At 36.1% G+C, this 18,856-nt stretch overlaps 1 protein-coding gene across 8 annotated transcripts in view; it reads right to left on the reverse strand.

Moving 5' to 3' along the window:
• Nucleotides 1-18,856, reverse strand: part of Usp30 (ubiquitin specific protease 30) — a 252,115-nt gene that overhangs the window by 75,860 nt on the left and 157,399 nt on the right. For all 8 annotated transcript variants that reach the window (XR_016550340.1, XR_016550341.1, XM_090413154.1 and 5 more), the window contains one exon: nucleotides 1,129-1,296. Coding sequence is in view for 6 of the 8 variants with exons in the window: in XM_090413154.1 (XP_090269280.1) it covers nucleotides 1,129-1,296 (168 nt within the window). In the remaining 2 variants the exon portion in view is untranslated. The remainder of the gene's footprint in view (nucleotides 1-1,128; nucleotides 1,297-18,856) is intronic.

Raw genomic sequence — 18,856 nt, forward strand, 5'->3', positions numbered from 1 at the left:
CTCCTACTGGCCATATAACTAAAAAATTCCCTAGGATTTTCCTTGGATCTAAGGGCCAATCTTTCCTCATATTCCAGTTTCGCCTTCCTTACCATACTAGTCACTCTCCTGGCCTGTGTCTTCTTCATGCATCTTCTCTTCACCTGTCTCCTTATATCTCTTCCATAGCCTCTTTTTCGCATGCAGTTACTGTTTAATATTGTTTATCACCCACTTTACTCTGAATTGTGTCCTCTTCCTCATTCATGGAATACAGCTTTCCATTGCTGCTAACTAATATTCCTTCACAATTTCCCAAGCACTAATGATATCCCGGCCTTCCAATTCCTCCCTCCACGAAACTTCTCCAAGAATGATTTAGAGGAAAACTTTCGTAGCATCACGTACACCCCTTGAGGATATGTATCAGCAAAGCAATATGATATGATGAAATGTCATCGACAGATTTCTGATATGTACTCTCAAGGGATGTACAGAATATTTTGATAATGCTATATGAAAAATTTACATTGTTACTAACTTCCTATTGGTAATTTTCCCCAGATTAGTTCTGATATCCCTGAGAACACCAATACTGTTAGATCTTAGATTTCAGTCTTCAAGATGGACTGATGCACTGCCTCTGAAAACTGAAATCTAAGATCTAACAATATTGGTGTTCTAAAGGATATCAGACTAACCTGAAGGAAAATTGTCAATAAGAAGTTGGAATTTTATTTTTCACTTGGTTAGACTATAATAAATTTAGTTTAATCCTTTATCCAAGGTGTATGCAAAGAAAGTTTGCGCCTGAAAATATCTTCAGGGCTGAGGTAAGGTAGTGCAACACCAGGCAACTCCAAGCAAAGGTCAATAAGAAGTTAGTAACAAGGTAAATTTTTCATATAGCACTATTAAAATAGTCTGTACACCCCTTGAGAGTACATATCAGAAATCTGTTGATGACATTTCAAAGTATTTATAACAATGAACAAAACATTAGTTAATGTTTTGTCCACCTACCTCAGACAAATAATGAAAATCCCCTCTGTAACAAATTTTAAGAATGAAAATTATCTTTTATGTTAAATAAACATGAAATAAAGCCCTTATTTCTCTAAGTTCATTTTATTTATTTCATTTTTGTACCTTGCCAAATGTTAACTGTTTGGTAAAAGTAGTCTTGGCAGGAGGCCTTTTTTGTTCAGAACCATCAATCTTCTCATTTTGTCTCTGAGTACAGTCTTCACAAGTAACATCATGTACAAGTTCACAGGTGATAAATTTTTGTAGACAATCCTTTAACTGAAGCTGTCCCTAAAAATATCATTTTACTAAGTCTCTTCGTTGAAAAAAATTATCAAAATATTTTTAAAACTTCTAAAATTAATTTTTGAAGTAATTTTTTCACAAGATAATAGATCACAAAATCCACAATACTCTTTGTTTCATTCAATTGAGAAAATACTGCCTTCTTTCAAATGCCATCATCATCAGGATGAATCTGTACCACAATACCAGAAAAAGCAAATACAAAAATGTCTGGACTGATTGAAAAGAATAAGTTACTTTTTTGAACCAATCACAATTCAGAGCTACGAATTATAGATGCAGCTTGTTTTGAATAGCTCTGGGATAGTATAGGTTAGCTGTGCTGCAAAATCCAAAGAATTTCTAAATGGCATGTAAAATGCATCCCTGGTTTCTGTTAAGGCTACCATGTGAGCACACTATTTTTCTAGATTCCTTGAACAAAGACAGGAGGTTATCTTCAAGATAAGACACTAAAACTACAGATGAATGAATTTTGTAGATGCCTGTGAAGATATGCAGCGAGTTCTGATTTATCTATTTGACTGTCAGTGATGTCACTGATATCCTCCTGAATTCTAAAACTTTTTCCTATTTAACTTATAAACCCTGCCATTCAAACAGTAAATTTTATGAACACCTGGGAACTTCTAGAAAGGAAGTTATCAATATCTTATCAACAGATTCTGAGCACAGATGTGTGTTTATAATGACCGCACACAAATGAAAGGCATAAGACCTATAACACACCAGTGTATGTGAGTAAGTGATTAAGTCTACATAAAGACTGCAGCTAAAGTACAGAGAAATAAAAGTCCATATACCTTAATTTTATGAGTGCAGTGATTTTACTAGGTATAATAAATTTATTATAACATTAAACCCACATGTAACCAACTCTTTCTAGACATGCCAATCAAGAAATAGGAGGCAGTATATGAGATTAATATTATCAAGCCTGTTCTTTTCATCACCTTAAAAAAGTTCAACATTATATTACTACATTAAAAAAATAGCAATTCTTGTAGATAAATTTATACGATGGTTATACATGACTTTAAATTTTTCAGGAAATGACAATGTATTAATTAAAAAACTTTAATCAATACCTTCCAATATTTCGCCAATGTTACATTAACATCTTCTGGGAACATAAAACCATGATATGTGCACACAAACAATGAGCAAATGAAGATGAAGAAGGCAACTGGCGTTGGTACCTAAAGTCGTCCCCCTGGGGGACTAAACTGTGTTGTCTTGGCTGTTGGGCTGATGTTCTTAGGATGCAAGCTTCCCAAAATTTGGGGCAGTCTCAATGAACACAAATTTTGGAAGTTTTTTTTTTAGAGCTGAGGCTGATTCCAGGAATAATCTTTCTTCTTTATATTTGCTGTAGTGTAGGTAAAGTGGCTTTCTTCCAGCATATTCTGTGATGGACATGGTCCACAAATCCTGAGTGGCTGCAATGGTAAAACTGGATGTAGTCTGTGTTTGGATATACTGATATTAGCTGTCCTGCCTGTTTGGCTGTAGTAGGATTGTTTCCAACTGCAAGAGACCTGGTATACTCCACGTAGGTCTAGGGGGAGTGGATAAGGGATGCCAATTTCTTATTTGGTTTGAAACAGGTACTCAGATCCCATTTTTTAGGATTTTTGTTAGCTTTTCAGATGTGCCCTGGATATAAGGGATGGTGATAGATTAAGTGTAATCTCTGTTATGAACAGGGGGGGGGGAGATTGTGGTTAACTGGTATTAATATTTTCTAGATTTTTGGGGGGTTGTAGCCATTGGCTAAGAATGTGTTAAGGATATGGTTAAGTTCAGTAGTAAGGGCATTGATATCTGAACAGATTAATTTACCCTGTTATATAGCGTTTTTATAATCCCATATTGTTGTGAGGGGGAGGGTGTGCATGACTGATGGTGAATGTATACCTGTATGGGTTAGTTTTCTGTAAACAGAGAAAGCCAGGGATTCATCAGGCTGGTGTGTAATCATCATCATCAAATTCCTGACATGTACCTTCAAGGGGTGTACAGGATATGATAGTAGTACATGAAAAATTTACATCATTACTAACTTTTTATCTACAATTTTCTTCCAAATCAGTCTGTCACTTGACAAGACTCCAACATTATCAGATCTTATATTTCTATCGTCTAAGGCACTTTGTACCGTATATCTAATACACCTATATCTTGATCTTCCTCTGGGTCGTTTTCCTGATACCTGGCAGAGAACACTTGTTTTGTTAATCTTTCCTCACCCATTCTGTCCAAGTGACCATACCACCTGAGATTAGCTCTGCTAACGCATTCCTGGATGCTGACAATGTCAAGTTCTTTCCTAATATCCTCGTTTTTAATATGATATTGCCATTGATGCCATCTGTTCACACCTCTAATCTTAATCAGGATTCTCATATCTGTGGTCTCTAGTCTTTGGTCAAGTGTTTGACCTCTAAAGCAGCTCTCAGATCCATAAGTTAAAACTGGTTTGAACACTGTCTTGTATACAGCTAATTTAGAGTTACGACTAAATTCTCTCTTATTCCATATGAATTTATTCAATTGACTTCGTACTATACCAGCTTTGTTGATTCTGTTGTCTATTTCCATATTTAATTGACCATCTTCTCTAAAAATCATGCCAAAGTAGCTGAAATGTTTTACTTGTTCCACAGGTTCTCTATTCACAACACAGTTGAAATTTTCAATGATTCTGCCTATTTTCATTGCCTTTGTTTTTTTATTGCTGACCTTCATACCATATCTATTACAACAGTTATTCAATTTAGTCATAGAATCTTGCAGACTTGTAGCGGATTTATTTAGAAGTATAATATCATCCACATAAAGCAAAGAGCTGACATTAACATCTCCAATTCTGATATCACTTTTAATACCACTTTCCTCCATAATATGATCCATATAGATAATGAATAACAGAGGTGATAATGTAAATCCTCGTCTCACACCAGATTTAACAATAAACCATCTTCCTGTACTTCCTTCAATTCTAACTGCTGACTTACAACTCAAATAAGATAAAATGCCCCATTGACACCATATAACTGTAGCATATTGAATAGCTTCTCTCTTGGCACATTGTCATATGCCTTTTCCAGATCGACTAAACTTACTTACAGATCTTTGTTATATTCCAATGCTTTCTCAACTATTGGTAGTAAAGTGAATATCTGATCCTGACAGCCTCTATTTGGCCTGAATCCAGCTTGTTCTTCACCAACTTTTCTTCCACAATTCTTCTCAATTGTTTCTCAGTGTATACGTGCATAAATCTTGCCAGGAACACTCAGTAGGGAAATACCTCTAATTCTCACATTCAGTTTTATTTCCCTTTTTATATATGGGTACTATGAGAGCTCTACTCCAATCATCGGGAATTTGTCCCTTTGTCTAGGCCTTCTGTACTATGCAGTGCAGCCACTGTAAGACTTTTATACCACCATACTTCAGCATTTCTGGTCGAATATCATCTGCACCTGCTGCCTTTCCACATTTCAAGCCTTTGATGGCTTTTTCTACTTCAAGTATGGATATGTATTCTTGACTGGATGACCGTTGAGTGTTTTTTACCACTGTGCTATCATTGCTTGTTTCATTTAACAATTTTTCAAAGTAATCACTCCATACTTCAAGGATATCTTTTCCTTCCATTTTCATGTCACCTTTATCATCTCTTACTTCTTTTAGAGCATTCTTTCCTCCATTACTAAGCTTCTTCAACAACTTCCAGAATATTTTGGCACCTTCTTGATATTTATTTTGTATGTTCTTGCCAAAGTCCTCCCATGACTTTTGTTTAGCTAGTTTTACACAGTGTTTAGCTTTCTTACATTTGTCTCTGTATGCTCTAAGACCACAAGCTGACTTATTTGCCAGGAACTTTTGATATGCTTTCTTCATTTTCTTTACCACCACTTTAACTTCCTGTGTCCACCATGGAGTTCTGATTTTTCTATCCTTGCAGACAACCTCACCACATGCCTCTCTGGCTGAATCAATCACTGTTTTCTTCAAAGATTGCCACCGAATCTCAAAGGTTTGGTTCCTGTTCTCAAACTCTTCCATTTTTTTTTTCAATAAGCTTTGTGTATTTTAGTCTATAGTTCACATCTGAGAGCTGCTCAACTTTTATTCACATTAAAACTTTCTTACATGTTATTCTTTTCAATATGAAATTCAGTTTTATCCAATTTCAAATCCTCTGTACACTCTGGTGTCCTGCACCAGGGAGAAAACATCACTATCAACAAAAACATAGTCAATGAGACTATTGTTATTCCTTTCCTCTTCTCTCCATGTGAATTTGTGCACATTTTTATGTTGGAACATGGTGTTAGTAATAACCAGTCCGTGTCCTAAGCAGAAATCCAACAGATATTTGCCATTATTATTAGCTTTGCTCTTTTCTCCAAATTTTCTCAAAATATTTTTGTATGTGTCACAATCATTTCCTACTCTGCTATTTAGATCCCCAACGAGGACCAACTTTTCCTTTTTCATTGTGTCAGTTGTTTTTTCTAAAGCTTCAAAAAATTCCTCCACTTCTACCTTAGTAGAACCTTCTGTGGGATCATAAGCACAAATAAGTCCCATTGTCCAATCTACTTGAGACTACGTGTCATTCAAGAAGATTAGCCTCGTATTTTGTGTTGAATGCTATGGCTACTCCTTTTCCTTCCTTGTTATTGCCTGAATATAACATTTTGTATTTATTGCTCAGAAAGATCTCACCAGTTTTTTTTTTTTGTTGTTGTTTCAGTCATCCCTATTATGTCGATCTGGTACTTATCTAATTCCTCAGCTAGCTCCATTTCTTTACCATTCAGGCTTCTTATGTTGATAGTACTGATCTTTAACTCTGGTGATGTTGAGTTGGGGGTGTGTTTTAGGGTTTGTTCCAGTAGCTGACTTTTCGCTGTTTGCCCTAGTTCCCTGGCAAAAACAACCGAGCCTTGTGTAACTGGGAGACACTCCAGCCAGCATGAAATTTTGTCATGTTGTACCATCATTTTGTATATTGGTTTAAGCCAATAAGAATACAATTTTGTTGGCTAAATCCCAAATTGCCAGCCCATCCTCATTCATTCAGCATCTAGGTAGATACTCAACATAGGGCACCACGAGAAGGTGAGGATTGGACGTTACTTCAGAAGCCCTGGTTGGTTCTCCGCATTCCTTTAAAGGCTATGTGGAGGTCTTCTCTCAGTTATACAGCTTTGACCCTTAAGCACTCCGGCATGTAATCTGTGTCTCGGAAATGGACACTGTTGTTAATTTCCTTTTCCAAGGTGAACTGGATTCTGGGGTGTTGATTGTTGAAGTGTGTTAAGAAGTTGTGGAGCGTATCTAAGCTATGTTACCAAATAGCGAACACACCATCCACGTAGCATAGCAAGACAGCGAGTTTAGGGCCTTTTCTTCAAAAGTCTCCATAAAGAAGTTTGCCAGGGGGTGGAGAACCCATGGCTGTCCCCCTCTATCTGCTTCTGACGTGTGTTCACAATGAAGATATCTCAGCCCTCTTTCAGTTCACCTGAGTTCATGGTGAACTGAAAGAGGGCTGAGATATCAGGAAGAAGTCTGGCTTGGATGAGATCTAAGGTATCTGAGTGGGACATATTGTGAATAAGGAGGAGACATCAAAACTGACCATTATGTCAGTGTGTTGGAGTGAAAGGTTTTCTATACTGGCTTTACAATGAGTTTTGTATGTGTGATGATGGTGTGTTGCCAGTATAATGTGCGAGCACTTTGGCTAATTTATGTGCGAGGGAATCAATGTCATCCACAATGAGATGTAATGGTACATTCTGCTTATGGATGTTTGGTAGTCCATATATTGGGAGGGGGGGGGTTAGAATTGAAAGGTTTAGTCTGCTAATCATTTTCACAAAGTAACCTTCTTAAGGAACCTTTGAAGTGTTCTCATATAAATATAAATAATTATTCCTGGAATCAGCCTCAGCTCTAAAAAAACTTCCCAAACCTCAACAAATTTGGCAGCATGAGACTTCCAAATTTGGGAAGCCTGCATCCTAAGAACATCAGCCAAGACAATCCAATTTAGCCTGCTAGGGGGAACCTTTAGGACTCTAGGACCAATGCCAGATACCTTCTTCAGCCTCATTTGTTTATTGTTAGTGCTTGCGTGCACATATCATAGTTTTATGTTCCCAGAAGATGGCAATGTAACATTGCCAAAATATTGGAAGGAATTGATTAAAGTTTTTTAATATTTTAGTATAGTTGTCATTTCCGGAAAAATTTAAAGTCAGTTAAAAAAATAGCAGGAGAAGAAAAATATAAACAACTTGACCTTCTGCACAACCAATTCACTCTTAAAAGTGATCAAGAAAGAGCCGCTTATAAATTAGACAGGAAAATCACCAGGAGACCTCCATCAGTAACAACAATGCTCTCTGGTCAGAAAGACATCGATTAAAATCCTGTCTAGGAAACAAAGACATTTATAAGTTTTCTTCAAAAAACGGTGAAAATAACTGGTCTCTTGTAGATGGTAACGTTTTTATACTTGGAAACTCAGATTTTTCATTCCACAAGATAGAAGAACCAGTCACTATATTCATCTTTTTTTGACTGACTGAAACCGAGAAAATAGTTAATTTAATGGAGCACACATGTTTCGTCAAAATGACTTCTTCAGGTGTGGTAACACTTAAAGCAAATTAAAAAAAAATCATAAAAATACTGTGCCATTATAATAACAGACTTGCAAACGTGTGTGTGTGTGTGTGTGTGTGTGTGAGAGAGAGAGAGAGAGAGAATGTTAGACTTAGTATTCAATGTGGATTTGATTAGATTTCCTATTACATCAATGTATTAATTAAGTTTCAATAAAACCAAGTTAAATCACTTTATTGAAACAGTGACAGATCACTGAGTTGTTAAGGGTTAGATAACATAAAAAAAAAACCCACTACGCATCGTCACATAAATAAGATACAAGTACTATTTCTCTATCAAACTTAAATGTGATTTCTACGTGCACTGCTTAAATATTCTAGGGAGGCAGTCATTTACATTAGCTCAGAAACTTCAAATGTTTTAATATATTTCAAAGAGTGTTCCTTTCAAGAATTATTTGCATGTTTATAATAATTGCTGTTTATGAAGCAAGGCTTATATAGGTTAGATTGGAAGTAACAGAATTCAAAATAATAACACTGCAGTAGCATTAGAGGACTCGATGAAAATCCCAGAGAGACAACTTTGTGTCTTGTCACTTCAAAGGATCTAGCAGTAGTTTACTTACATGGTAGCCATGAACAAAAATCAAGGGACCCATTCTGCATGTAATTTGGAAATTGTTTATCCAATCTTGCAGCACAGCTAGCATAAATTCTATACCAATAACTATTGACAAGCTATTTGAAAGAACAAAGTGAATAAGTGATAGATATGCTACACAACTACTTATGAATTGCTATTTAGTTCTAAAAAATGTTTAACTTATTCTTTTCAGTGAATCTAAATATTTCTGCATTTATCTTTTCTCGTTTTGCTGTACAAATTCATCCTAATGATGCTGCTAGAAAGAAAAGAGGAGTAAAATATCTAAGTGTTTATTCAAATAAATGAAATGTGAAAACTACTAGTCTGAAGACTTACTTTTAAACTTTTTTTTAACAAAAACAATAATTTTCAAGAATTTCTTGAACTTTTTTTTTTTTGAAGATTATAAATTATAGCATTCTTCAGATCTAATACTATGCATATTAATAGTTAAAATGATAGACCACTTATGGCACAGTTTAGAGTTATCAGGTAATAACTCTAAACTGAAAAACTGAAAACTGAAAAGCGTAAAAAGGCCATGTATGTCAGTTTCAAAAGTGTACATCCATCAGATTATCAATTACTTACACAGTATTAAAATAACTATTGAAAAATCCCTTATTTCAGAATGAAACAATAAGTACATTCTGTGAGCAAACATCACCTATAATATTCTATAAAACAGACAGATATACCCCCCACAACTGAATGATTTCTGTACACTGTTAACTGCAGATGGAGATCTCTGACTTCCAATCTCAGCAGAAATGAAAACGATAATCTAAGTTGGTATTGGTCACTAAAACAAAATATAAGAGGAAAAGTCAGCACAACAGGTGTTTGATACCAAAATGGCAGGAAAAAGACAAATAGAAAGGGTGGAGTGATTACAATTAGTAGATTGATGACTGAAACATAAGGTCTGAAAATAGTAAAGACTTACCAAATAATAGATTAATGCAGAAGAGAATCTTGATAGGGTATCAACAGTGCACTCATTTTTGATGTGTGTGTGTGTGTGTGCACGCATGTGCATGAAGTTGCAAAGAGTGGCATTAAAATCTGTGAAACAAGCATTTACTCCTCTTTCAAAGAAAATATGCAAGTTGCATTTTGAATGTAAAGTAGGAAATTAGAACAAGACCTGAGTCCCCCCCCCATATGCTGCAACAGATGCACACAGTTTTACGTTGCTTCCACCCATGAAAGGTTAAGAATTTAAGAAAATGGTTTAAGATTGCACATCTGTCAATGTTATTTGCTATTCCGGGTGGTAGGGAGGAAGTTGAGACCATGCAAGTGATTCCTACTTCTGCTCAACAAACATCTCCCACTTTTCTGCAGCACCAATATGTATTAAAACACCCAAACTTACCATAAGACGTGAAACCAACTGTGGATGCAAACAATTCTACCAATGGACATGAAAGTACAGCATCAAAATCTCAAACCAGATGCAGATTTTCAACAAGTTGCAAATCTCATTTGATTCTTATCAAAATGCAAGGTGAAATTTTAAGGTCTAGAATTCAAGGTCAGAAATTCCTCAAAAAAGAGAAAAAACACTTTGAAAGTATCAGCAAAATCAGGTTTTTTCCCCTCCCTTTTATGAATGATGTGATCTTGAGTTTATGCAGCATTATTAATGAATATGATCCATGAATTGCTTTTCTTTATAGATATATCAAAACTTTAGTTTGAAGGATTTATATCTACAAAAGAAATAAATATAACTTCTATTCCAGTAATATACTACCAAAATGTATGAATCCAATGAGAATTTGAATTTGTTATATAAGTACATTAACTATGGTGAAACAGATAGTTTTAATGGAGCATATGTACTATACATATTTATATGTATAAATATGTACATATTTATATTTTCACAGCTTACACATGTAAAAAAATATAGAGTATATACAATTTATTCAAAAAGTACAATATATTTCGTACAACATAACATGGACAACAGGGAGATAAATCAGTAACTACAATCAAAACATCAGCCAGAAAAATCTGTTAACCATCTACTCTTTTTTTTTGGATAACTTAATAACTTAATGGGGTGCTTAAGGGTCAAAGCTGTATAACCGAGAGGAGACCTCCACATAGCCTTTAAAGGAATGCGGAGAACCGACCAGGGATTCTGACCTAATGTCCAATCCTCACATTCTCGTGGTGCACCCTGTTGGGTATCTACTTGGATACTGAACAAACGAGGATGGGCTGGCAATTTGAGATTTAGCTGACCAAACTGTATTCTTATTGGTTAAATCAAAATAAAAAATGATGGTACAACATGACAAAATTTCATTCCAGCTGGGGCGTTGCCCGGTTAAACAAGGCCCCCACTGTTTTTGCCAGGGAACCAGGGCGAACAGCGAAAAGTCAGCTACTGGAACAAATCTGAAAACAACAGCCAACTCAACATCACCAGAGTTAATGATCGGTACTATCAACGTAAGAAGCCTGAATGGCAAAGAAATGGAGCTAGCTGAAGAATTAGATAAGTACCAGATCGACATAATAGGGGTGACTGAAACAAAAAAGACAAAAACTGGTGAGATCTTTCTGAGCAATAAATATAAAATGTTATATTCAGGCAATGACAATCAAGGAAAAGAAGGAGCAGCCATAGTATTCAACACAATATACGAGGCTAATCTTCTTGAATGGCAGTCGGTCTCAAGTAGAGTAATGTAGGCAAATATGAGAATGGGGAACTGGACAATGAGACTTATTTGTGCCTATGGTCCCACAGAAGGTTCTACTAAGGTAGAAGTGGAGGAATTTTCTGAAGCTTTAGAGAAAGCAACTGACACAATGAAAAAGGAAAAGTTGGACCTCGTTGGGGATCTAAATAGCAGAGTAGGAAATGATTGTGAGACATACAAAAATATTTTGGGAAAATTTGGAAAAAAGAGCAAAGCTAATAATAATGGCAAATATCTGTTGGATTTCTGCTCAGGACATGGACTGGTTATTACTAACACCATGTTCCATAAAAATGTGCACAAATTCACATGTAGAGAAGAGGCAAGGAATAAGAAAAGTCTCATTGACTTTTTTACAACAAAAACATATGTTATTGTTGATAGTGATGTTTTCTTCCTGGTGCAGGACACCAGAGTGTACAGAGGACTTGAAATTGGAAGTGATCACTATTTAGTCTTGAGCAAGATAAAATTGAATTTCATATTGAAAAGAATAACATGTAAGAAAGTTTTAAAGCGAATAAAAGTTGTGCAGCTCTCAGATGTGAACTGTAGACTAAAATACACAAAGATTATTGAAAAAAAAATGAAAGAGTTTGAGAACAGGAATCAAACCTTGGAGATTCAGTGGCAAACTCTGAAGAAAACATTGATTCTGCCAGAGCGGCATGCGGTGAGGTTCTCTGCAAGGATAGAAAAATCAGCACTCCCTGGTAGACACAGGAAGTTAAAGAAGCAGTGAAGGAAAAGAAGAAAGCATATCAAAAGTTCCTGTCAAATAAGTCAGCTTGTGCTCTTAGAGAATATAGAGACAAATGGAAGAATGCTAAACACTGTGTAAAACTAGCTAAACAAAAGTCATGGGAAGACTTTGGCAAGAATATAGAAAATAAATATCAAGAAGGTGGCAAAATATTCTGGAGGTTGTTGAAGAAGGGGAATGGAGGAAAGAGTGCTGTAAAAGAAGTTAGAGATGATAAAGGTGACATGAAAACGGGAGAAAAAGATATCCTTGAAGTATGGAGTAATTACTTTGAAAAACTGCTAAATGAAACAAGCAGTGATGACAGCACAGTAGTAAAAAACACTGACCAGGCATGCAGTCAGGAATACATATCCATACTTGAAGTAGAAAATGCCATCAAAGGCTTGAAATGTGGAAAGGCAGGAGTAGATGATATTCGACCAGAAATGCTGAAGTATGGTGGTATAAGAGTCTTACAGTGGCTGCACTGCATAGTTCAGAAAGCCTGGACAGAGGGACGAATTCCCAATGATTGGTGTAGAGTTCTCATAGTACCCATATATAAAAAGGGAAATAAAACTGAATGCAAGAATTACAGAGGTATTTCCCTACTGAGTGTTCCTGGCAAGATCTATGCAAGTATACTTGAGAAACGGTTGAGAAGAATTGCAGAAAAAAAGCTTGGTGAAGAACAAGCTGGATTCAGGCCAAACAGAGGCTGTGAGGATCAGATCTTCACTTTACGACAAATAGTCGAAAAAGCATGGGAATATAACAAAGATCTGTATTTAAGTTTTGTCGATTTGGAAAAGGCATATGAAAGGTGCCAAGAGAGAAGCTATTCAATACGCTACAGTTATATGGTGTCAATGGGGCATTATATCAAGCAATACTTAGTCTTTATTTGAGTCTTAAGTCGGCAGTTAGAATTGAAGTACAGGAAGATGGTTTAATGTTAAATCTGGTGTGAGACAAGGATGTACATTATCCCCTCTTTTATTCATTATCTATATGGATCACATTATGAAGGAAAGTGGTATTAAACATGATATCAAAATTGGAGATGTTAATATCAGCTCTTTGCTTTATGCGGATGATGTTATACTTCTAAATAAATCCTCTACAAGTCTGTAAGATTCTCTGACTAAATTGAATAGCTGTTGTAATAGATATGGTATGAATAAAAAGACAAAGCAATAAAGGTCAGCAATAAAAAGACAAAGACAATGAAAAAAAATGTCAACTATGTTGTGAATGGAGAACTAGTGGAACAAGTAAAACATTTGAGCTATTTAGGCATGATTTTTACTGAAGATTGTAAATTAAATATAGAAATAGACAACAGATTCAGCAAAGCTGGTATGGTGGGAAGTCAACTGAATAAATTCATATGGAATAAGAGAGAAATTAGTCGCAACACTAAATTAGCTGTATACTAGACAGTGTTCAAACCAGGAACTTATGGATCTGAGAGCTGGATGAGAAGTAAAACACTTGACCAAAGACTAGAGACCACAGATATGAGAGTCTTGAGAAAGATTAGAGGCATGAACAGATGGCATCAATGGCAATATCATATTAAAAATGAGGATATTAGGAAAGAACTTGCCATTGTCAGCATCCAGGAATGCGTTAGCAGAGCTAATTTCAGGTGGTATGGTCACTTAAACAGAATGTGCGATGAAAGATTAGCAAAAAAGTGTTCTCTGCCAGATTGGCAGCAAAACGACCCAGAGGAAGACCAAGATATAGGTGGATTGATACGGTACAAAGTGCCTTAGACGATAGAAATATAAGATCTGATAATGTTGGAGTCTTGACAAGTAACAGACTGATTTGGAGGAAAATTGTAGATAGGAAATTAATAATGATGTAATTTTTTTCATCTAGTACTATCATACCCTGTACACCCCTTGAGGGTACATGGCAGGAATTTGATGATGACGATGATAACTTAATTTGAAATCCTACAGATTATGTGGAATTTTCAGTTTACCGAAAACCAACTTTTACTGGCAGATACATTCACTTGTCCTCACATTTCATTACAGAAATATCAGGATAAGTGAATTCATTACACTTTCATTTATTACAGAAGGTAGGTACTACAAAGAGTCTTGAACTGAATAAAAGTAAAAGCAACCTGATGTGTAATGGAAATAATGCAACTACCATTCAAAAGTTTATTGATAAATTATCATCCATCTACCAGACTATAATCTGATGTGAAAAGAATTTCAATACCCTACTTTATAGGAACCTCAGAACAAATAGTATTGGATTCTTTGTAAATTCAATCTACACACTTCATTCAAGCCAGCTCGGAAACTGTTTTCCTTCTTACCATCTACAAAGGATATTTCTCTGGAATCAGTGAAAGATTCTTTATTCCAGCAGGTTCAAATGTGATTATCTTTTCCTTGAAACATGTGCAACACTACAAAATTGACAGAGCATTAACTGCTCTGATTGTATGCCAATCTTTAAGTTACAGAAAGTGATTACTATTAATTGTCCATAATGTTAACTACAAGGGAAAAGGAGATGTTCAAGATTGTGGCAACTATAGAGGGATCAAGCTGATGTCACACACGTTGAAGATGTGGGAAAGAGTAATTGAAGGAAGGATACGATGAGTAACAAAAATTGGTGAGGAGCAGTTTGGATTTATGTCAGGAAGGACAACGGATGCAATATTTGCACTAAGGTGATTGATGGAGAAATATAGAGAGATGCAGGCGGAGCTACATATGGTGTTTATAGACCTGGAAAAGGCATACGACAGAGTGGCCAGACAGGAGGTATGGAGGTGTATGAGGAAGAAGGGGGTGTCAGAAAAGTACATGAGGTTAGTGAAGGAGATGTATGAGTGAGCGAAAACTCAGCTCAGGTCTAGTGTCAACATGACACAGGGGTTCCCCATTGTCGTAGGCTCCATCAGGGATCAACTCTGAGCCCCTACCCCTTTGATCTGGTCATGGCTGTACTAGTGGAGGATGTGAAGAAGGAGGCGCCAGGGAGCATGATGTTTGCCGATGATATTGTTCTCTGCGAATCATCCCGAGAGAAGCTTGAAAAGACCCTGGAAGAGTGGAGTAAGGTATTGGAGGAGAGAGGCATGAAAATTAACCAGGTAAAGACTGAATATATGTCAACAGGGAGTGACGAGGATATAATCATACGACTCCAGGGTGAAAGGTTAACTTCAGGGAAGTTAACCTTTCTCGACGACCGATCCAAGGTACTTGGATCGGTCGTCGAGAGGAATAGTGACCTGGATGAGGAAATACAGCACCGAATAACATGCGGCTGGATGAACTGGAGGAAGATGAGCAGGGTCCTGTGCGACAAGAGATTGAGTTGTAAGATGAAAGGAAAGCTGTATAAGATGGTGGTGAGGCTGGCAATGCTCCATGGCACAGAAATGTGGCCTATAACAAAGGCACAGGAGAGGAAGATGGAGGTGACAGAGATGCAGATGTTGAGATGGATGAGTGATGTGACAAAGAAGAACAGGATAAGGAATGACTACATCAGAGGGACGATCAAGGTGGGACCGATCGGTAAGAAGGTACAAGTAAGCACGCTGAGGTGGTTCGGTCATGTAGAGAGAAGGAGTGAGGAGTATGTTGGTAAACAAGTGGAGCATATGGAGGTGGAGGGAAGGAGGAAAAGAGGCAGGCCCAAACTCAGATGGAGGGATAAGGTGGCAGAGGATCTTAGGGAGAAAGGATGGAGTCAGGAAGATGCCCTGGACCGGAGAATCTGGAAAAAGAAGATTAAAGAAGGGAATGCTGAGCCCGTTTAACACGGGATAAGGCATAGTGAAAGAAGAATGTTATCTACACACTTTCATAAATGTTCCTTTGAACTTTAATAGTGTAACCAAGCACCTGAGCTGCAATCGAGACATGAACTAGTAGGCATATGTTCGTTCTTATGATTTATGTTTTGAACATAGTTACCAGTCTATCTCCTGATGATGTCCATGTTTATGTTGGATGAAATATTTCAGAGTTTTTGAATAAAATTCTATATTTTTTTTTACGTGTAAGATAAGAAAGTTTCTATAAATATGGTGAAACAGGATGACATTTGAAGGTTGATTTTGGCTGGGATTAAAGCCAAAACAATAAAGCAAATGAAACCATTATATTACAGCTGTTCACTACATGGTCTCCAGATGGTCTGTCTATTCTGCAGTATGAAGAACCTGAGGAATCTCTCTGTATAAGATAGCTAATCCCAAAACTAGTCACCATTAAAAGTACTATCACACATGATTGCAATTTTAACGAGCATACAGCTTGGCATCTCAAAATATTGCTGCTTTTATACATGCATAGTCAAGCTATAGAATACCATTATGACATTAATTAAACGACGGTCATTGTTGAACAAAGTTTAATACCAAAAGATAAAAATATTTCACATACTCCCCTTGTGAATTCGAAGAAGTTCTCTTGCCATCACTCCACACTCAACTCAGTTTGATTTTATAAGAACATGAAGGTTTGTAAAAATAGAATAGTGTTGGTTTCCAGTACTTCAAGGAATAATGGAAAATGAAAAAGGGATTTTTAATAGTCCGCTTTATTGAAGGACAGCTCTTTCGATGACATTTAAAATGATAGTGAAAAGCACTGGAAGGCTTTCAAAGATACTCCTGCAATTTTAAAAGAGATCCATAAAAGTGACTGTTCCTAATCAATATTTAGTGTACGTATGTACTGTGTGTGTGTCATGGTTGATATTGATCAGACAATCACAGAAATCTTGTAGAAGTTATGATAGGCATACAAAGTAATGCAGAAGCAATAGTCATTAAAGATGTCCCTTCTGCATTCACATTCGGTCCATCCTTGATGTCAGCAACGAACACGGTGAATAATTCTATCAACACATTTCTTGTATTGACAAATGATACTCAAATAAGTGGAACTTGAATAGCCCTGCTGATTTTTGAAAGTTCTTAAGCAAACTACTATAAGCAGAAGACATTTTAAGTATAAATCCTAAAATGCATGTTTAAATTTCTGACAGAGAATAAATAGTATATTTTTTATTTAATTCTTATTTTTTGGAAATTGATAGGAAGCTAGACTGCACTTTCCATCATCACCAAAGTTGAGTGCATTCCCAGACTATCAGATAAGAGCCAATGTATCCTAATCAGCATTTATTTTGCATGTACATGTATCGTGGTTGATTTCACTTAGTTTGTGATTTAAAAATCAGTTTATCTCTGGGAGATAAAATCATGGTCCAGCAAAAACAGTAGGAAATAGCAGCATCCTTTTGTAACCCTGATAATCATAGACCGTATTATAAATGCTGCAAAGTACCTATCCATTGTGGCTAATCAGTATCCTTATATTGCATATATCTTCCCGGGTGGCATTCTAGCTGGTATGTTTGAGAGTGGTTTGCTGAACATACTAGTGACCTTCAAGGCATTACCAAGGCTACTGAATTTGAATTCCATAGAACATCTTTGGGATTAAAATTCAGTAGCCCTGGTAATGTCTGGAAGGTCACTGTGAATGCTCAGTGAATCCTCCATCTGAGCATTCAGAGACCTACGGAAGCAATCCTGACAATGTGGTCTTCAGCTTGCAGTGTTCAAAGGTCTTGCTGTTAACACTTTCAAATGAGGTCAAAACTTCACTTTCACTCTGAGTCAACTATTCAAAACTAGAAATTATAATGAATTTAAAATGTGAGATCTACAATGGCCATGATATAGAACCTAGATATAGCGAGCAGCATGACAAAATTCAACCTGCCTAAAAGCAATATATCAAAAAAAAAAAAAAAAAAAACTGCCTTAAACAACCTACACAAGAATTAAAAAAAAAGGAGCAAATAAAATAACTATCATTATCATTACAAATCAAGAATCAACAACAAAAAATATTAGATCTTCTAGGATGTAAATTTTACTTAAAAAATTATAGATCAAGATTCACTACTTTCATCTTTTGAAACAGTTCATAAATTATTATTGAAAAATGTCACTTCTTAGCTCAAAGAAATCAAACTAAAACCCACTATGTCAAACCATCCTATATTTATGGCACACCCCAAAAATTCACAAATCCAATACTCCATGTCCCACAGTTGATAAAAACAGATCCATTTACAAACTTGTTAAACAGGTAATGAATTCACTTGTCTCCCTGAGAAGAGGCAAGGTTATTGTTGACAGTGATGTTTTATCCCTGGTGCAGACACTAGAGTGTACAGAGGATTCGAAATTGGAAGTCATCACCATTTAGTGTTGAGCAGAATAAACCTGAATTTCATATTGAAAAGAATAACATGAAAGTTTTAAAACAAATAAAGGTTGAGCAGCTCATAGACATGAACTGTAGACTAAAATACACAAACATTATTCCAGAAAAAATGAAGAGCTTGAGAACAAGAACCAAACCTAGGAGATTCAGTGGCAAGCACTGAAGAAAACCCTGATTAATTCAGCCAGAGAGGCATGTGGTGAGGTTGTCTGCTGGGATAGAAAAATCAGAACTTCATGGTTGACAAAGGAAGTTAAAGAGGCAGTGAGGGAAAAGAAAGTATATTGAAAGTTCCTGGTGAATAAGTCAGCTTGTGCTCTTAGAGAATACAAAATAAATATTAGGAAGGTGGCAAAATATTCTTGAGGCTATTGAAAAAGCTCAGAAATGGAGCTTCACAGAAATTAGAGATGATAAAGGTGACATGAAAACTGCAGAAAAAGATAATTAATGTATGGAGTGATTACTTCAAAAAAATT

Source organism: Typopeltis vanoorti, chromosome 23 (assembly GCF_054136105.1).
Source record: "Typopeltis vanoorti isolate ZY-2024b chromosome 23, IOZ_Tvanoo_1.0, whole genome shotgun sequence".
Taxonomy (NCBI): Eukaryota; Metazoa; Arthropoda; class Arachnida; order Uropygi; family Thelyphonidae; genus Typopeltis; species Typopeltis vanoorti.